The sequence below is a fragment of the Manis javanica genome, chromosome 11, assembly GCF_040802235.1.
Source record: "Manis javanica isolate MJ-LG chromosome 11, MJ_LKY, whole genome shotgun sequence".
Classification (NCBI taxonomy): domain Eukaryota; kingdom Metazoa; phylum Chordata; class Mammalia; order Pholidota; family Manidae; genus Manis; species Manis javanica.
The window spans coordinates 20967029-20984386 of record NC_133166.1 but is presented as its reverse complement, the minus strand read 5'-3'; the positions used below and the strand labels follow the sequence as shown (position 1 = coordinate 20984386).

General features: G+C 48.2%; 1 protein-coding gene across 4 annotated transcripts in view; it reads right to left on the bottom strand.

The window, feature by feature from the left end:
• Nucleotides 1–2568: 2568 nt before the first annotated feature.
• Nucleotides 2569–17358, bottom strand: part of C2CD3 (C2 domain containing 3 centriole elongation regulator) — a 147895-nt gene continuing 133105 nt past the window's right edge. For 3 of the 4 annotated variants that reach the window (XM_037026237.2, XM_037026239.2, XM_073216021.1), the window contains 2 exons: nt 16544–16655; nt 2571–3406 (listed from right to left, as the gene is read on the bottom strand). In XM_037026237.2, coding sequence (XP_036882132.2) covers nt 3266–3406; nt 16544–16655 — 253 coding nt within the window. In that variant the 3' untranslated portion in view covers nt 2571–3265. Of the gene's footprint in view, nt 3407–16543; nt 16656–17358 lie in introns of all 4 variants that reach the window. The other variant, XM_037026238.2, reaches the window with a different exon arrangement.

Here is a 17358-nt window from a genome sequence, read left to right as displayed (position 1 = left end):
CCGTATATATGTTGGCAGTCACCCATTCTCCCTTTCCACCCAGCCCCCGGCAATCACTGATCTCCTTGCTGACCCTCTAGATTTCTGAACATTTCATATAAATAGAGCCATATGATACATGGCCTTTTGTGACTGGCTTCTTTCACTGAGCATGGTGTTCTCAAGATAGTACTTCATTCCTTTTTATTGCTGAGGATTCTAGTATTTGTAATGCTTATTTTACAGAGGAGAAAATCTGAGTCTCAGGGAGGGATGACTTACCAAGGTTGTACAGCTAGTAGGTGACAGGGCCTAACCTACCTGAAATTTATAATGGACTCTGGGCCTATCTGCTGTGACCCTATTGTCTACGACAGGGCACTTGAAGGCTTCAGCATGGACACTGCTGGAGCCAAAAGGGAGCTGGGAGGGTGTGGGGGGCAGGCCAGGAAGGGTCTGTGGCAGCTACTATAGGCTTCACTGGTAGATGCTGAGGGTAAGGGTTGGGCATATCTGGAACCTGAGACCAAGTGACAGGAAAGAGGAGAAGGATGGGGGGAAGAGAGATAATTAAGTGGGTGGGACAGAGGAGACAGAGGCCATTTCTGGACTTGTACACAGAACTGTGGCCACAGGGCACATGGTCACAAGTCCAGACACTCAAGTGCTTAGCCTGCCCTGGGCTGTGTCTGCCCACCTCCTAGGACCCAGCCCTGCCCTCATGTCAGCAGCACAGGCAGTACTGTTCGTGTTGTGAGGCAAGGAGTGCTAGGGCTGCTGTGGTTGGGAGCCCCCAGCAAGCAGGTTCTGGGCTCCATCAGGAATTGCTGGCCCAGAGGTGGTGGGTGAATTGCAGTGGGTATGTGGGGAGGGATAAACAGGAACTTAAGGGGGCAGAGGGCCCTGGAGAAACCCAGAGGCAGGGAGGGCTCAGCTTACCGTTGGCCTGGGAGACTTCTTGAGGGCAGGGCCTGCCTGCTTGGCTCCCTGTACCCAGAATCCAGCATGTGCTAGAAGTTCCAAAGTTGGCTACTTTGGGCTAGGATCAACCAGCTTCTGGGTGATCAGAAACACTTGTTTTCAGGTCTCTGCGGAGGGAGTGCTTAAAGGGAAGTGGCCCATTCTGTTGGTCGTGGTGGTGGGATTAAACATGTACCTTGTGTCCTTAACCCATGCTGCATGACTTCCCAGCTGTTACTGGGAATTCAATACAAGTTCCAGGGGGAAGATAATGGTAAATAACACACCCTTTGTAAGTGTAGGTGGTGGGCTTCTTCAGACCTTCAGGGTGCCTTTGTGTTCAGAGGCTGCCCTCCACCTTGGTAGGAGTGCCAGGGTCCTCCTGTGGCCTTATCCTAAATTGACCCCAATCAGGTTATTTACAGGAGCTGGAGCAGGATTTGGAAGGAATACTGGTCACCTGAGGCTAACACCTCAGGCCTGGGCCCCTGACTGCCCCTCTGTAGGTTCTCTGTGGCCTCAAGGGAGGCAGAGCCCTGCGTCTTGAAAGCTCATGACCTGAGAGGGAGACAGACACTGGTGGGGAGGGAAGGGGACAGGCTGAAGGTTAGAGGCCCAGATGAACAGATGAAGGGGGGCAGGCTGGTCAGAGGGCACTTGCTAACCTCCTGGGGCTTGGCATGTCCCTGTGCCCTAGGGCACATTCCTTTGGAGGTTGGGTGGGGCTGACATTTCCTAAGCTGCTGGCTAAGTGCCAAGTGCCGGTGAAGCACTTTCACAAATGTCATCTCATTTAATCCTCACAACAACCCTATGAAGCTGGGGTTATCTCTGTTTCACACAGGAGGCGGCAGGGGCTCAGATGAGCGATAGTCAAGCCAGAGGGGGCCTGTCAGGGACACGGCAGAGCCAAACCGGTCTCTTCTCTATTCCCAGCTGCATGGGGCCCCAAGTGCCTTACTGGTTCCTTCTCTGGGCTCACCCCCAGACTTCTCTCTTCTCAGAAGCCCCCTCACTGCTCTAGCCCATGTGGTCTTTCTTTCCCCGCGAATTTGCCAAGTCAGAGCACTTAGTCTGTACCCTTGTGCAGAAGCCTTGTGACATCTCTGGAGATGTCTCGTGTAGTGATCCACTTCATAGCTACATAAACAGAGGCAGATTACTCACCTTCACTGAGCTTCAGTTTAACTATAAAATGGCTATCATAATATGTAAGTTTTATAGAGTTATTCTTTGGACTAAGTGAAATGACCTGTGCTTGGGATAGAAAGCAGGGCCCTCCACGTTACTTAGCTTCCTTCCAACCTTCTCTCCCAGCCACTCTGCACATCTTGGCCCCTTTCCCCACAAGCCCTGTCTTCAGTAGCTGCTCAGATACTTGGGAGTGTGACAGTCTAAGCCAGAGCTACCCATCCCACAGAGTGGGGGATTCTGAGCCCACCTGTTCTGGGGAGCATTCCACTTTGCTGACAGAGGAGAGGCACCAGCAAAGAAAATACTGGGTGTCACCCTATCCTGGACCATCCTGATCTTTGGGGGAGCCCAGAGGTCTCATGGTGACCCTGCCCCCATGGGTCCAGATGAGCTTCTCCAAGGGACTTATGGTTGTCAAGCTTTCTGTCTGGCCCTCAGAGCACAGACAAAGTCCTAATACCCCAGGCCAATGGCCAACGCAGGAGACACTAGTGCACAGAATACAAATACCAATATGATTTTATTCAAACACAGGCAGGAACAATGACCTTCAGAGCTGGGTAGAAACAATAAGTTAAAAGTATGGTTAAAATTTCATACTTTTGTTTGAAAGATAAAAAAAGTTTGAGGGAAGTGATTTCCCTCTCCTCTCCTATTAATTCAACAGCACAAAAATAATTTGTATCTATAAAATACCCTTATCCCAAGCAAATGAACAGGAGAGGGCCCTAGGTTTTCCCTTGCTAGGAATGATGCACACAAACCTTGCCCCTCACCCACCGCCCCCCAACCCTCAAGGCAAAACGACCCAGCACACTTGGGCAGAGGGTGGGCTCCTATCAGCAGTGGCTGTGTGTCAAGAACACTGGAGGAGTTTCTCAGCGACAGATGCCTGCTTGTGTCCCTTGGTGAAAAGATGGGTGGGCCACCAGGGCGCTGGAATCTGTTTTGTCACTAGCCTTTGCCTCACCATGAAAGGAGGATCTGAAGTCCTGGCAAGCAGACACCGGGCTGCTCTGGGACGCGCCTCCAGTCTGGGCTCACTGGGCCTCGCGGCGCCCACATACGAGCCTGGTGGTGGCCTCACGGCCCTGAAAGCAGCAGACCTGGTGCCTCAGGCTCTTGGGCTGCATTAGTCTTTCTGGGAGTATTGAGAAGAAAATATCCGTGCGATCCTGCGAGTTTCTTCCTCAGGCAGGTTGGGAGGCAGCAAGTGAGATCTGGGGCGACAAGGGCTTTGGGATGAGGCTCCACGGGTGGCCTCACTCTTGTCCTGAGAGGGAGAAGTCAGCGCAGTGAGTACTGAATATATGGCCCTGCCAAGAGACGACTTTGATTCCTCTAGTCTTTTGGCCCTTGGGCTGATAGTGATATAGAGCGGACTGGTAGACAAAGCACTTAATACACCTGATCAGGTATAACCTTTACCTTGACCCCACAGGTGGGTTCATCATTCCCGAATCATGGATGAGGACACTCCTGTTCAGGTTAAATAAACTCAAGGTCCCACAGCTCAGAGTGGCAGAGCTAAGATGCGAACCCAGCTCAGACTCTTTCCGTGCCTCTGGACAAGGAGGGGCATCTCCTCCAGGACAGGTATGAAGCCTCATTGCCTCAGTTGCTGCAAGAATCTAGACAAACCATTTGACCCTGGGAATACATCCAACTGCCAAAGAGAGGAGGTTGTTGAGCAATGCATGTTCTACCGCCCTGTCCCAAGCTGAAGCTGCCAGGCATGTGAAGCCCATGCCCATGGCCCTGCTACCAAACATCTCCCTGCTCTGGGCTGACAAGGTACCACTGATTCTCCCCCTTTTTTGGCTGCATACTCTGTGCCAGGTTCCTACCCTGAAGGAGCTCAAAGCTGAGAGCAAGGCTCTGGGGAAGAGGCTGTGCTACAGACATGGGAGTTGCTCCCACAGGCAAACTTGGCTGACTTCCCAGCACGCAGCCTGCCCTGTGGATGGGTATCTCTTCCCTGTCCCAAAATCCTGTGAACTGAGGTTGTCCCAAGCTGATTAGACACTGAGAGCATACAGTACCACTCTCCTCAGGCATCGACAATCAGCTTGACGGAGACCCTAGAGCCTGAAATTACCTCCCTGCTCCTTGCAGTTCTGCTAATGGGACACTGAGGCCCAGCTAGATTTGCTTCTGGGATCTGTACCTTTCAGGAATCCTTTATTTCCTTCATTTGTTTAACCTTTTTAATGCCTGCTCTGAGAGGCAGACAGATATGAACAGAACCCAGTTCTTGAACTCCACAGTCAGAGTTAAGCTGGGGACACAGAAAGATCCACTCAGATTTAGAATAGCAGCTAGAATGTGACAAGGGAAGTGGAAGTCATGCAACCTTGGGGGGTCCCTGCCCATCTGGAATTCTAAATGCCAAGGGAGTGCATTCAACCTGAGCAACGGGTCAGCCCTGAGAGCCCCCAGGCAGGGTTTATGAGGGAGGTTTATGAGACTAAGAGTTCAGTGGTGCTAGAGGCTGCGCAGGCCCAGCAGAGGGGAACACGGACAGTTCCCTATCTGTCCCCCTTTAGGCCTTGGCTAAAAGGGGAATAAGGAAACCCATCCTTTGCTGGTGTCTGTTCTTCCTTCCAAAATACAGGAGGTACTTGCACCCCATGATGCCTCAGGCCGGGGGAGGCCAGTTGCCCACTCCTGACTGGGTGCTCCTACAGGGCATGGACTGAGTCTGATGGCTGGGACTCCAACTGTGGCATGTCCAAGATAGAAGCTTGGCAGCTGCTAGACCAGAGAACAGGTAGGACCAAGCCACAGTGACATAAGGTTTAAACTGGGTGGGGAAGAGACTGCCTCTTGCAGTAAACATATTCATTCATTCATTCTAGAACCAGTGGTTGTTGGCCTATGATGTGCCAGGCCTTTAGTCAAATCCTTTCAGTGACTGCAGCACTCTGAGCTTCCACATACCCTCCTCTACTTCTAAGATCCAAGATAGCTGTTTCTTAAGCCATTTAGGATTTAGAGGTGACACCAAGTCCCATTCCAGTCCCCTGGCTATACTGCAAATGGATCTTCTGGGTCATCATCTGTATCTTACTTTTCATTTCCTTCTCTGCTACAGTGTAAGGGGACTAGGGAGATGTTTGTTCTATAAGCCAGATAGGAAAACAGGCCTAAGAGCACAATCCCTTAATCTCAAATCCTAAAACCAAGCCTCTGTGTCCTCAACTGCCAGTAGAGAAGCATTGTTTTGGAGAGGCTCTGATGGGCCTTGTTCTCCATAACTGGAAGGACCAAGTACCTCAGTTGATGAAATGATCATCAAAAGACTTTTGTTAGTGATTAACCAAACCTTTAAGGAGCCTAAGATTTATTCAACCTGACAAATTTTTAAGGACAAGTGGTTATTGTTCCTGTTTTCACAGGGCTGCTCTAGCTAGAGGGGAGACAGATGATAACCTACCCAACCACCGAAGAGGTGAAGCTTAGAGCTTGGGAGTATGTCAAGCCAGGAAGGAGAAGGAAGGCTTCACACAGAGGTGGGATCCCAGACAGGCAGGGTTTCAGCAGAGCTAGGGGTCGGGTGAGGTCATTCCACTGGAGGGAAGAGCAGGAGTGCAGGCCAGTACCTACTGGCTCGGGCCAACATCTACGCTGGAGCTGAATCAAGGGTAGATGGTGTAGCCACCCTCCCAGCACTCACACCTGATCCAGCAACCTAGGGGGCCTTATCTGCATGGCCAGGCCTGGGGACAGGGACAGGGAGTGGCTCTGTGTACTGGGCACGCCTGGGGTGTGGAAGCACAGAGAATGCAGACTCAGCAGCATTTAGCCTTTGTGGACTTCAGCAGTGTCTAAAAAACATCTTGACTAGTGGTAAAGGTTCTTTCTTCATCAGGGTTGCTATCTCAGAACACAACCTTGGACTGGGCAGAGGTGAACCTGCCCAGAGCAGCAACACCCCCTACATGTTTCTACCAGCTCCTCTGAAACACTCCCATGCTCTTGCTGGAGCCCCTAGAGCACAAGCAGATTCCTACCACAGCCTGTGATCTGCAGGAGGCTCAGCCTTCCTGGGGGGCAGGGGGAGCCCACATGGAAGCAGGATCATCAGATTGAGGGGCTGCAGGGGTCGTGGAATCTAGACAGTGGGCATCTTATTTGGAGTGAAATCCCTGGAAGGGGACTTTGAAGAGGGGCTTATAATGACATAAAGGTGGAAGTGAACAAAGATGAGAGAATCTCCAGGTGGAGGCTCAGCTTGAGCAAAGGTATGAAGAAGGAATTTCTTTGCTGGGAAAGCAGTGATGGGATGGGCCTTGTTGACTACAGGTATGGAGAGCAGGAGACAAACCCAGAGGGGCTGATGCTTGCTGAGGGAAGTTACTGGATGTCTGGGGCCGGAACTGACCGTACTCCTCTTGGACTCACTTTCTTGGATCCCAGTAAACAGGGATCTCGGGATGGGGGGTTGACTAGTATCCTGGGCTGAAGGACAGACTGGCTTTACTGTGACCTGGGTGTCAAGTATGGCAGTAGGCCAGGGGCTCTCTGGCTGTACCCGTTAAATCCAACCAGCTCTCCCATTAAGTTCTCCCACTTCCAAATATGGGGACCTACTCTTTTCTGGGAACCTAGACACCCAGGCCACAAACATGAATAGGCCTCTCAGCCTATTATTTGAGACAGATGTTTCAAAGAGCTTTCAATGCCAAAGGCAGAAGCTCTGCTGGGGTGAAAATAAAACATCATGGGAAGAGTAAAGAGCAGGGGTGGTAGGAAAATCTGGGGCTTCATGGGGCTCCTCAAACCAAGAGGCAAACCTTGGCTGGGGAGTCTGTTCTAGTCCAGGCGCCGCCACTTAGCCAGGTGGCTTTGGGCAAGTCATTTTTCTCCATGCCTTGGTTTCCTCTTCTGAAAAGGGCTTGGGATGAGCAGATAACACAAGTTGTTCTGTAAGCTGGGGACTTATCCGGGCCCATGATCCCTCTTGGCCAGGACCCTGTGATACAGCATCTTCTCCAAAACCTCAGGAGGGTCCAGCCCTTTTCTTTGGTCTAAAATATATGTATTTTCTGATCCAAGGCACTGTGTTCTGGGTTCTCTCTACTCTAGTCCCCAGATGAATTCTTCTGAACAGGCCCAGGAGGGTGGTAAGTGCAGGTGCCCCCACTTCTGCTTCAGGGTGTCCCCGGGACTTTCTTAGAGGGGAGGCAGCGTGGGGAGTGGAAGAAACACTCGTATGAGGCTCAGCCCAACTGTTCCACTTGCTTGATGCCAAGATACTTTCTCTCAGGAGGTCTTGGTATCTTCATTGCCAAATGGAGCTAAGAGCTTTGGTTTGGCCTTCTTACCCCAGGTCTACTATGAAGCTGAAGTAAAAGCACATGTAAGCAAGACTCTGGCCAGGTCAACATCTTGCAAAACACAGGAGCTAATCTGGAGCTAGAGCTGACACCAGCTACCAAGAGCAAAATGAAGCCTTGCCAGTCTGAGACCCTACTGCAGGCAGAGCAGGGGTGGGGTACATGCCCCAAGGCATGCCCAGTGCTAGGCCAGGCCTGACCAAGCGTCCCCCACCCCACTGGCTCCTGCCCAGTGAGCCTCTGGGCCTGGCATTGGGGCTGAAGTTTGTTGTTTTCCAGAGCAGCTCCCTTCAGTGACATAAACATTGACTTAGGAGCTGAAAAGTCAAAGTAAACAGTGCCAGTTCCTAGCTGGCAGGTCGGCTTGCCAATGGATTGCTGTCTCAGAGACGAATGAGGGCTCAGTATGCTGCCTGCCTTGCTCAACTTTCACCCACTTGGCTGGCTGCCTTCCCCTGTGGTGGCTCCCTGAGTCCTTTCTGCAGGCTGGGACTGGGACTTCCTTGAGTCTGAAGAGAGCAGCACACTCAGCCACTGCAGCTAGGAGCAGGGGAGGTGGGGTCAGTCACAGACCAGCGCCCAGCCCCGAGGCAGATCCCAGATCTGAGCACCCAGCCTAGCTGCCACAGGGCTGGGCTCCACGTTATACGTCTTCCTCCACGGCTGTGTTCTCTCCACCTGCATGCTCCCTCCATTCCCCACCACCCCAGTGCCTCCCTGTCCTTCCTGAGAAGCCTTCCCTGACAACAGGGGCACGGTTGCTCCCTCATCTTGGGCCTCAGTCTTCCCATCCACACAACAAAGAGGCCTGACTAGCTAAGACTCCTCAATCTTTTGAACTCATGTCCTGCCTGTGAGGGCTCAAAAGTCCAGGTTCCTGAGAGGGAAGGGTTAAAACGACACTTCTGGCAGAGCTCCTGGCTCCTCCTGGACTCTGGCCTGAGAGCAATCAGGCCACTTGAGCCCAGCACTTGTCCAGCAGACCTGTGGGCCCTCTTCCTTGAGGTGCCTGCCAAATTGCATTCTGGACCAGGGTAAGCAACAGCCAGTTCTGGCTGTTTTCCCCGACTTCTGTACCTACTTGGCCAGGGAGCTCATCTCCCCAAAGCTTTGTGTGGCCTTTATCAGAAACCCTTTGGTCTTGATGTCTCTTTGGGGGTCTGCAGTGACCTACAGACTTGGTGAATCAAAGAAAGGAGACTCTATGTCAGGGCCTTCTGCCCCAAGAGGGGCAGCTCAGCCATCAGGCCTAGACCACAGGCTGAGAAGAGAGGACACGGGGCTCAGGAAGCTCCCCGGACCCCTGCTGATCTGAGTGCTGATTTTGTGGAGGCTGAGTTTCTCTACCAGAATAGCACATCCTTTGGATGCCTCTAGGCTTGGGAAAGGGCAACTCAGGGACAGACTGTGGACTTCTGAGGCTAGGGCTCTGTCACTCTTAGGTGGGGGTGTGTGTCGTCTGGGCTTCTAACTCAAGTCTGAATTGAGCACACAGTCACCACTACAGCCCTGAGAACTGCTCTCCATACTTCTGGAATGCTCTGTGGGGCCCAACTTCCCTGCTCCCTAATGGTGCTAAACTTTTTATCATGTCCCTATCCTTTAGCATTTCTTTCCTATCAGTTTCCCCCAAATGTAACAATGTAAGAGGGAAGCTGTCTTAATAATGATGATGATAAAAATAATGAGTTAACACATAAAATTCTGTTATGTGCCAAGAACTATTCTAAATACTTTATATAATCTTACTGGTTAACCCTAAACAAACCCTTGGAGGCAGGTCTATTACACCCATTTTTAGGTAAAGGAACTGAAGCACAGAAAAGTTGAGTAGCTTGCCTCAGTTTAAACAGCTAGTAAGTGGCAAAGCTGAGCTTTAACCTTATGCTGTCTGTATTCAGAGGCCATATTCCTGGCTATTACACAAAACTGCCTGGTAGGAGAGATGAGGGAAGCATAGTCACAAATTAAGTCCGTGTTGCTTCCTCAGAGATCAGACAGAGATCAGGCCAAGACCTCAGAAAGTGAGCAGCAGAACAAGGGCAAAAAACCAGGTTTGCTGACTCTCAGCTCCCCAGTTGGCCTGGAGCACCTCGAGCCCTGTGGTGTCTGAGACCCTGTGGTCTGGCAGGGTGGAGGGAGAACACCAGGGCAGGAGGGGGCAGACTTTCAAGTTATGCTCCTTCCTCAGCAAACAACAGCACGTGGCCCCATGCCTGTGGTTAATCCAGGAGCTTGTCCATGATGTGGGCAGAGCTGGCCTTAAGGCAGGAAGGCACAGAACACGACAGGGCTCATCTCATGGTAAGGAACTTCCATGCAGGCAGGCAAAAAGGCTAAGGCTCAGATGACACGGTGCCTCTGCTCTTGGCTGCTGATTCCTATCCAGCCCGTAACTGTTTCAGTTGAGTCTGATCTCTCTCCACCTCTGACCTGCTCTCGAGCACATATTGTTTGTACCTCCCAGTTGCCAAATTTAATTCTCTGAGAAATTCTTTTCTCCAAATCCACACCTTGCCAAGCCTTCCCTTCATCTTTACTGAATTTTTCTTAAGCTGCCCCATGTGGCTCTGTCTTCCTTTCCCTATACTCATTCTCTTTGCTTTGTTTTACTTAAGTGTTAATATAGGCTAATATCATTTGAGAAAGTTAGTGAGTGGTTTGGAAGCCAGTGCCTCTCAAATAACTGTGAACTCCCTGAAGGCAGGGTGTCCAGTACCAGGCCCAGTTCTTTAACATGACACATACTTGGTAGGAGTTGGTGGCCTTAAAAGCTGGCTCCCTGGGGAACTGTGAACTCCTGAGGAAAGGGGCCATAGTTCCTTCTTCTATCTTCTCCTGCACGTAGCTCAGGACCACGGCTTCGTGATTTGCCAAAAGATGCTATTTCAAGTTTAAGGTCCAAATTACCTTCCTACTCTCTGGGCTGCCTGTCCCCAGGCTCAGCTCTGGCTCCTCTAGTCATCCATGGGAAGTTATTCGAGGGTTCTGAGCAGAAAAGTCACATGATCTATTCAAAACCTTAAAAGGTTAACAGGATGCTGTTTAGATTGATACAAGGGGGCAAGGACAGAAGCAGAGAGGCAAGTTAGGAAGCTCCTGCAATAATCTAGGCAAGAGATGATGGTGTTTTAGACCCAGGGTGGTAATTGTAGGAGTGGTAAGAAGTGGTTGGGTTCGGATATAGTTCAAAGGTAGAGCTGCCAGAATTTCTTGGTGGGCTGGAAAGAGAGGCATCGGGGAGGATTCCAAGGGTTTTGGTCCAAACAACTAAACGAAAAGGACAGAGTATCTATTAGCTGAGATGGGAAGAATAAGGAACAGATGTGAGGAATAAACTCTGCAGCTGAGTTTAGGTATGCTGAATTTCAGATACCTGTTAGACATCCAAAGGGTGATGCTAAGTAGGCAGTCTGACCTATCAGCCTAGAGTTACAGGAAGAGCCTGAGCTAACATAACCATTAGGAGACCTCAGCATATAGGGGGAACTTAAAGCCTTGAGATCAGATGGGGTCACCTGGGAAATAAATGAAGTCCAAAGTCTATACCCCGAGTCCCCCCTATATTAACAGGCAGGGGAAGTGAGGAAGAGGCCACAAAGGCAGCTGAGTAGGAGCAGTCAGTGCGGGAGGAGAGCCAAGAGGGACTGATGCCTTAGAAACAAGCAAAGAGAGTGTTTAACGGAGAGAAATCAACTCTGTCACATGCTGCTAAGAGGTCAAATACACTGGGCACTCAGATTTGATCGCTGGTTTAGGAATGTGGAGGTTTCCCTCCCCTCTCCACTGGTGAGGTGGCCTAACAGTCTGATTAGAGTAGACCACTGGGCTGGCTGCAGTATGGAGAATGCACAGAGGTGGGAAAGCATGGATATGAATAAGACGAGTTAGAAACAGTCATGAGGGAGATGGCTGGGACCAGATAATCATAGGGATAATAAATAACTAGGTAATAGTAGATTCAGGATATTTAGGGGGTAGAATTAACAGACCTAGGTAGTAGATTGGCTGTGGGTCGTGGGTGATAAAGGGGTAAGAGGAGGGAAAGATACCATCTATGCTTCTGGCAGGAGGGAGTACATGATGGTGGTGGACTTTGCTGAGATAAGGAATGCAGGCTGTAGAGGGGTATGCAAAGGGAGACGACAAGCTCAAGTTTTGGACACAGCGAGGTGTTTGTAACACACCAAAGAAAAGATGTCAAGGATGCAGTTAGGTTAGATCCACGGGTGTCTACAATGTGGGAGAGAAGTCTAGATTGAAGATAAGAATTTGAGAGTCATCAAACTGTACAGAATTACTCAAGTAATTGGAGTGGTTGAGATTTTTGCAAAGAAACATCCACAAGACATAAGTCTGGGGAAAACAACATAAATTACTGCTGTCTCATCTACCGCTTTCTTCTTCTTTTAGGGAAGCTGATTTTCCCATAAGCAGCTAAACAAGCAGAACCAGAAGTGACTTAAAGGCAATGAGGAAGCTGTTGCAGGGAAGAGGTACTCTCATCTATCACAAGAGACAGGAGAGAGCAGAGGCAGCGGAACTCCACCGATTCACAAGTCATTTTGAAACCATGCTGCGGGATGGCTGGGCAGCAGTGCTGCTAACCCTGCCACCCTTCCCCTCCTTTCCTTCTTGAGGCGGTGATAAACGTAAGATGAAACAGTCGTGAGCAGGAGGTCCCAGGGCTGGACTCTTATCTCCTATCTGTGTGGCAGTTAGTCTTCTGCAGTATAGCCACTCTGTGAGCCTGATAACCCCATCTGACCAGTGAGCAAACAGACTCAGAAAGATCAGAAGACTTGACTAATGTCGCTCTAGTCCACTGTACTGTTGGGGAGGAGGGGAGAAAGCCTGTTCTCATAAATGCTGGAAGTGGAAGTGGAGGCTGTGGGAGAGGTTCCTGGGCTCAGGTGCATCATTTCAGTGTGGAGTGAATGGTTAGGCCTCCCTTCCATCCTGTGGAGCCAGAGCAATTACGCCAGCACTTCTTCAGGGGCGGGCTGCTTGCCCTGTAGCACAGCAGTCCAAGGGCACTGGTGGAGAAGAGCCCAGAAGCACCTCAAAATGCTCCTCCTCAACCTTCAGGGCCAAGACCCCTGCCCTCCCCTCCCTACCTCTTACTTTGACAGGTTGACTGTGACAGAAACATTACACAAAAGAGAAGGCACGAAGATTTGATTCCATTAAATGGGAAATTCTACCCCCAATCTCTAGTTGTATCTGCTGCAGCACCCATCTTCTCTATCTTCTCTGCTTTCCTTCATGGCATAGGGTGCGTTTTCTTTTTCCTTTCAAAAGGCTACCTCCATATTTGCTCTGGATCCCATGCCCTCTCTGACCCAGACACTATTCTTTCTATTCTCTCCCTCTCCTGCCTCTTGCCCTTCACCGTTTCCCTACTGAATCACTGAATTAGCATACAGAAAGCTGTAGCCATTAAAAAAAACAAAACCTTAGTTTCATATGCTACTGCAGCCTCTATCCTGTTTCCCTGCTCCATATTCACAACCAAATTTATGGAAGGAGTTGGTGTCTGCATTTTGTCACTGTTAGGTTACTCAAAGTTTTAATTACAATTTTGTGATTTCATTGTATAACATACCAAAGAATCTATGTAACATATGTAAACTATGAAGCACAATAAAAATGAACGTCTGTAAACCCATAACCCAAACTAAGAACTGTGAAAATAAAGGAAACTTCATTTAAAATGGAGTTTGGAGGCCGTGAAGGGGGCAGTCTCATGCATTGCCATGTGAAGTAAGAATACCTGTCATTCCCCAACTGGAAGCAGTTTACTTTCCATATCGCACTGGGAAGAAGGAAGGATTTCTGTTTGTCCAGCAACAGCCTAGCCAATGAGAAATCAGTGAAAAAGCCCCTCCCAGCTCCCCACTTTTCCCTATAAAAGCAAGCGCCTCTCTTCTGTTCTCTGGACTTGTCTATGGTTTGCCAAAATTTCCTTGTCCCAAATTGCAATTTCTCTGCTATTCCTAAATAAACTAATTTTTCTGGTAAAATAAATGGCTCTTTGTTTTTTAGGGTCAACAGAACTAAACCTAATAACTAAAACATTATTAGTACTAGTGAATAGACACAGGTGCTCTTCTTCCTCTATTTTATCCCTGCCTCTGCTACTATGAACCTTGGAGTCAAATAAAATCAAAGAGAAATCTTAAAGTGACACAGACTAAAGGTCACATTACATTCAGGGCCACAACTGTAAGAATGATGGCTGCTTCTAATCAGAAACAATGGAAGTCAGTAGAGTATGGAATGATAGTTCTAAAATGCTAAAACAAACAAAACGTAAGTTAGAATTCTATGCCCAGTGTAAATCTTTCAAAAATGAAGGCAAAATATTTTTTAGGTCTATACTACATGAAATTCTAAAAGAATTTCTTCATGATGCAGGGAAATGGTCATAGGCCAAAACCAGGATGTGAAGAAGGAATGAAGAACACTAGAAATAGTAAGTATGTGTAAAATAGAAGACTATTTTTTTGTATTAAATTCTTCAAAGTGAGGCCACTTTTGAGACTTAAGCTGATGAAATTATGTTGCCCTTACCCAGAAATAATTCACAATTAAGTTTAAAATAAATCCCTAAGTATAAGGAAGTTAATCAGTTCTGACTTATCCCATGGTGACTAATTTCAATGCTTTAGAAAGTACATAATTCTTAAAAATCTTTTTCTCTTAATTTTTGGTGCCTCTACTTACTAATGCCTTAATCACATCCTTGATTTGATTCCCAGGTTACCCAGCACTGGCTGGCCACCAGCCAAGAGCATTAAACTGAGGAAGTACGCAGTACAAACACACCAAGCAGTGAGTGAGGCTAGTGAGGACGGCCAACTTCCCAAGGTTCCTGGGCTGTGGTACTTTCAGCGCTGAAAAACGGGAGGGGGGTTCTGGGTAAACTGTGACAGCTGATCAGCCTAACTAGGACCCAGAGTGAGGAAGGCGGCCCTGAGAGCAGCAAACAAACAACAGTCTGGCTGTGGGCAAGAAAGAAAAATACTGAAAAGGGTCTGAGACTGTTCTCTCCTCAAAACTAGCCTTGCTCTTTAATTGAAGTGAAAATTCTTATTTGTCCCTCTCCCGTACTTTGTATCTTATGTTAATAGATCAAAGACAGTGGGCTCCCCCCGCCCCTCACCCAAGAGCCGGCACATCACCAAGACATAAACACAAAAGCAGCAACAGCCTTCTGCCAGGCAGTGGGAGGTGACAGACAGCTGGGACCGAGAGGCTCACAGACCCCCTTCCAGTGGGGCATGACTCACTGACACTTCACCCACTTGGCTGGGAGGGGAAGAGGGAAAGAGAATTAACAGTGTCTGCATTTTCCCTCTAGGGTAATTCTTGCCATCATCCTATTAGGCAAGAATTACATTAGCCTGATGTTACTTATAAGGAAACTGAGACTCAGAAAGGTCAAGACAATTGCCGGAGATCACTTAGCTACTTAGTAACAGATCCAGTGTTTTTCCGCAGGGATGTCTCACTCAACACTATTCCATCTTACTGGGTTGTTGAGATAATTATTTTACACATGTAAAGTACTTAGAATATGTTTAGTGCATAGTAAGTGTTAAATAGGGGTTAGCTATCATAATAAGCTAGTATATTTTGTTTATAACATACTTTTCTCTGAAATTATCTTGTTTAAAATGTACAATGAGTATCTAGAACAGTGCTTGACACACCGTAGTACTTTACAGCACTTTCCTCCACTACATCACAGCAATTAACTCTTTCAAGATCACCAATGACCATCACGTTGCCAAATCCAAAAGACAACCCATTCTCCATTCAGCACCCTCGGTGAATTCTTTAAAATTTAGATCAGATCTCACTCTCCTACGAACACACTTCTATGGATACCCTTGCATTTAGAATAAAATCTAAACTCTTTCCCAGGGTTTACATGTCCTATATGATCTGGGCCCTTCAACCTCATTATGTCAGTCTATGTTCCAGTGCCACTGGCTTTGTGTCAGGATCTAGATCATGCCAAGCTCTTTCAGCCTCAGGGCCTTGGTATGTGCTGTTCTTGGCCAGGAATAGTCCTCAAGTTCTACACATGGCTGGTTCCTTCTAAGCAGTTAGAAACAGAATTTTAAACCAGACTGTTTGCATTCCAGTTTTGGCTCTACCATTTATTACCTGTGTGAGAAAAGATACTTAACCTCTTTGTACCTCAGTTTCTTGATCTTAAAATAGGGATAAAGTATGTACCTCATCAGACTGCTGAATTAAATGAGTTAATATAACGTGCTCTGAACAGTGCCTGGTGCCTGGCAAGTACCACCATGATATGATCACTACCTTTCAGCTTAAGTATTACCTCCTTAGAGAGACTGTGTTCTTTATCAGTACACCTAGTACTCATCGCAATCTGTAAATATTTTATTTTTCGTTTACAATCCATGCTCCATGAAGACAAAGAATTTATCTTATTACTGTATGCTTAGCATCTAGCACAATGCCTGATACAGGGTAGGTACTCAATAAATATATGCTGAATTAGAAAACTAGTTATTTTCTTACCACCTGCAACACAGGTCAGGTGTTGTGCCAAGGCAGAGAGGAGGAAAGCTGGGGTATGTACCAGGGTTCTAACCACCTCACTCAGCTGAATGATGAACAGTTAAGAGGTGTGTTGTCAACACCAAGTAGGTATACCAGTGATGTTACTCTCCATGAACCGTACTCAGACATCACAGTTTCCTGAGATTGCACTCCTGTCTGAGCGTCTGCCACTTACGCCCCCTTGGATTGGCTGCAGCTCTCATAGCAGGCAGCATGCCTGTCTTAGCTGAGACCTGTTTTTATGCTCCTGCACTGCTCTTCCACATGTAGCTGATGATGCCCTGCTCTCAAACACATTTGCTCCTCCCCACTTTTCCTGAGCTCCTGGGCCTCCAGAATGTGCTCAGAACAAGCTTAGAGAGTGACCCCTGCTGCACCTTTCCAGGAAGGGGAAGTTCTGCTTTCTGCACACACTTTGACAGAAGAGTCTATGATTATAGGAGAGGGAGGTTGACCAGCTGTTCTCTTACCTGGTCTGTTGTTGCCGGTGGTGGCAAAGCTGTGGAGAGTGAGAGCAACTGCAGGGAAGCCTCCAGTTGCTGGGGAGGCAGAAAGAAGTTGGGCACCACAATGGGCTCTGGGCTACAGGGTAGTTAAGGGACACAAATACTAGAACTATTCCTCTTGCCAGACCAGCACCTCCACTGATCTGCATCTCTTCCATTAGTTTTTTCCCCAACTTTTTCCTGCCCACAGAATTTTTAGCTCAAGCATTTTCCTTTTGCCTGGAAGGCTTGCCCACTCCTAACAAATCATAGTTTGTATTTTCTTCATGGGCCAGTTCAATCTCACCTCCTCCAGGAAGCCTTCTCCTAATCTCAGCCCACTGATAACTCCTTAAAGTCCAGAGTACAGTTAGCAACACGGGCTGATGTGAGATCATTTAGCCTGACAAGATTCTCAGTTTCCCCCTGAGCTTCTCAGGCAGAGAGGTTACCTCACTACTTTCCTACCTGGTCTCCTGATCTACACCATCTACCACCTACTGGGACTTTTTAAATATGTAGATCTGACCAATCACACTCTTGCTTAACATTTACTGAACAGTATTTATGTACCAGGCACTATACTAGGTAGTTTTCATCATTATTTAACTTTTTTACAACCACCCCACAAAAGAACTATTACTACTACCTCCATTTTAAAGATAAGGAAACTGAAGTTTAATTTACTTACAGGACACAGTCCATGTACCTTAGCCAGGCATAAAAGCTCCTTAAGATCTGGCCCTGCCTTACCTCTCACCATCCCACTTATCCCTGGGCTCTAGCTACAGTGAACTGCT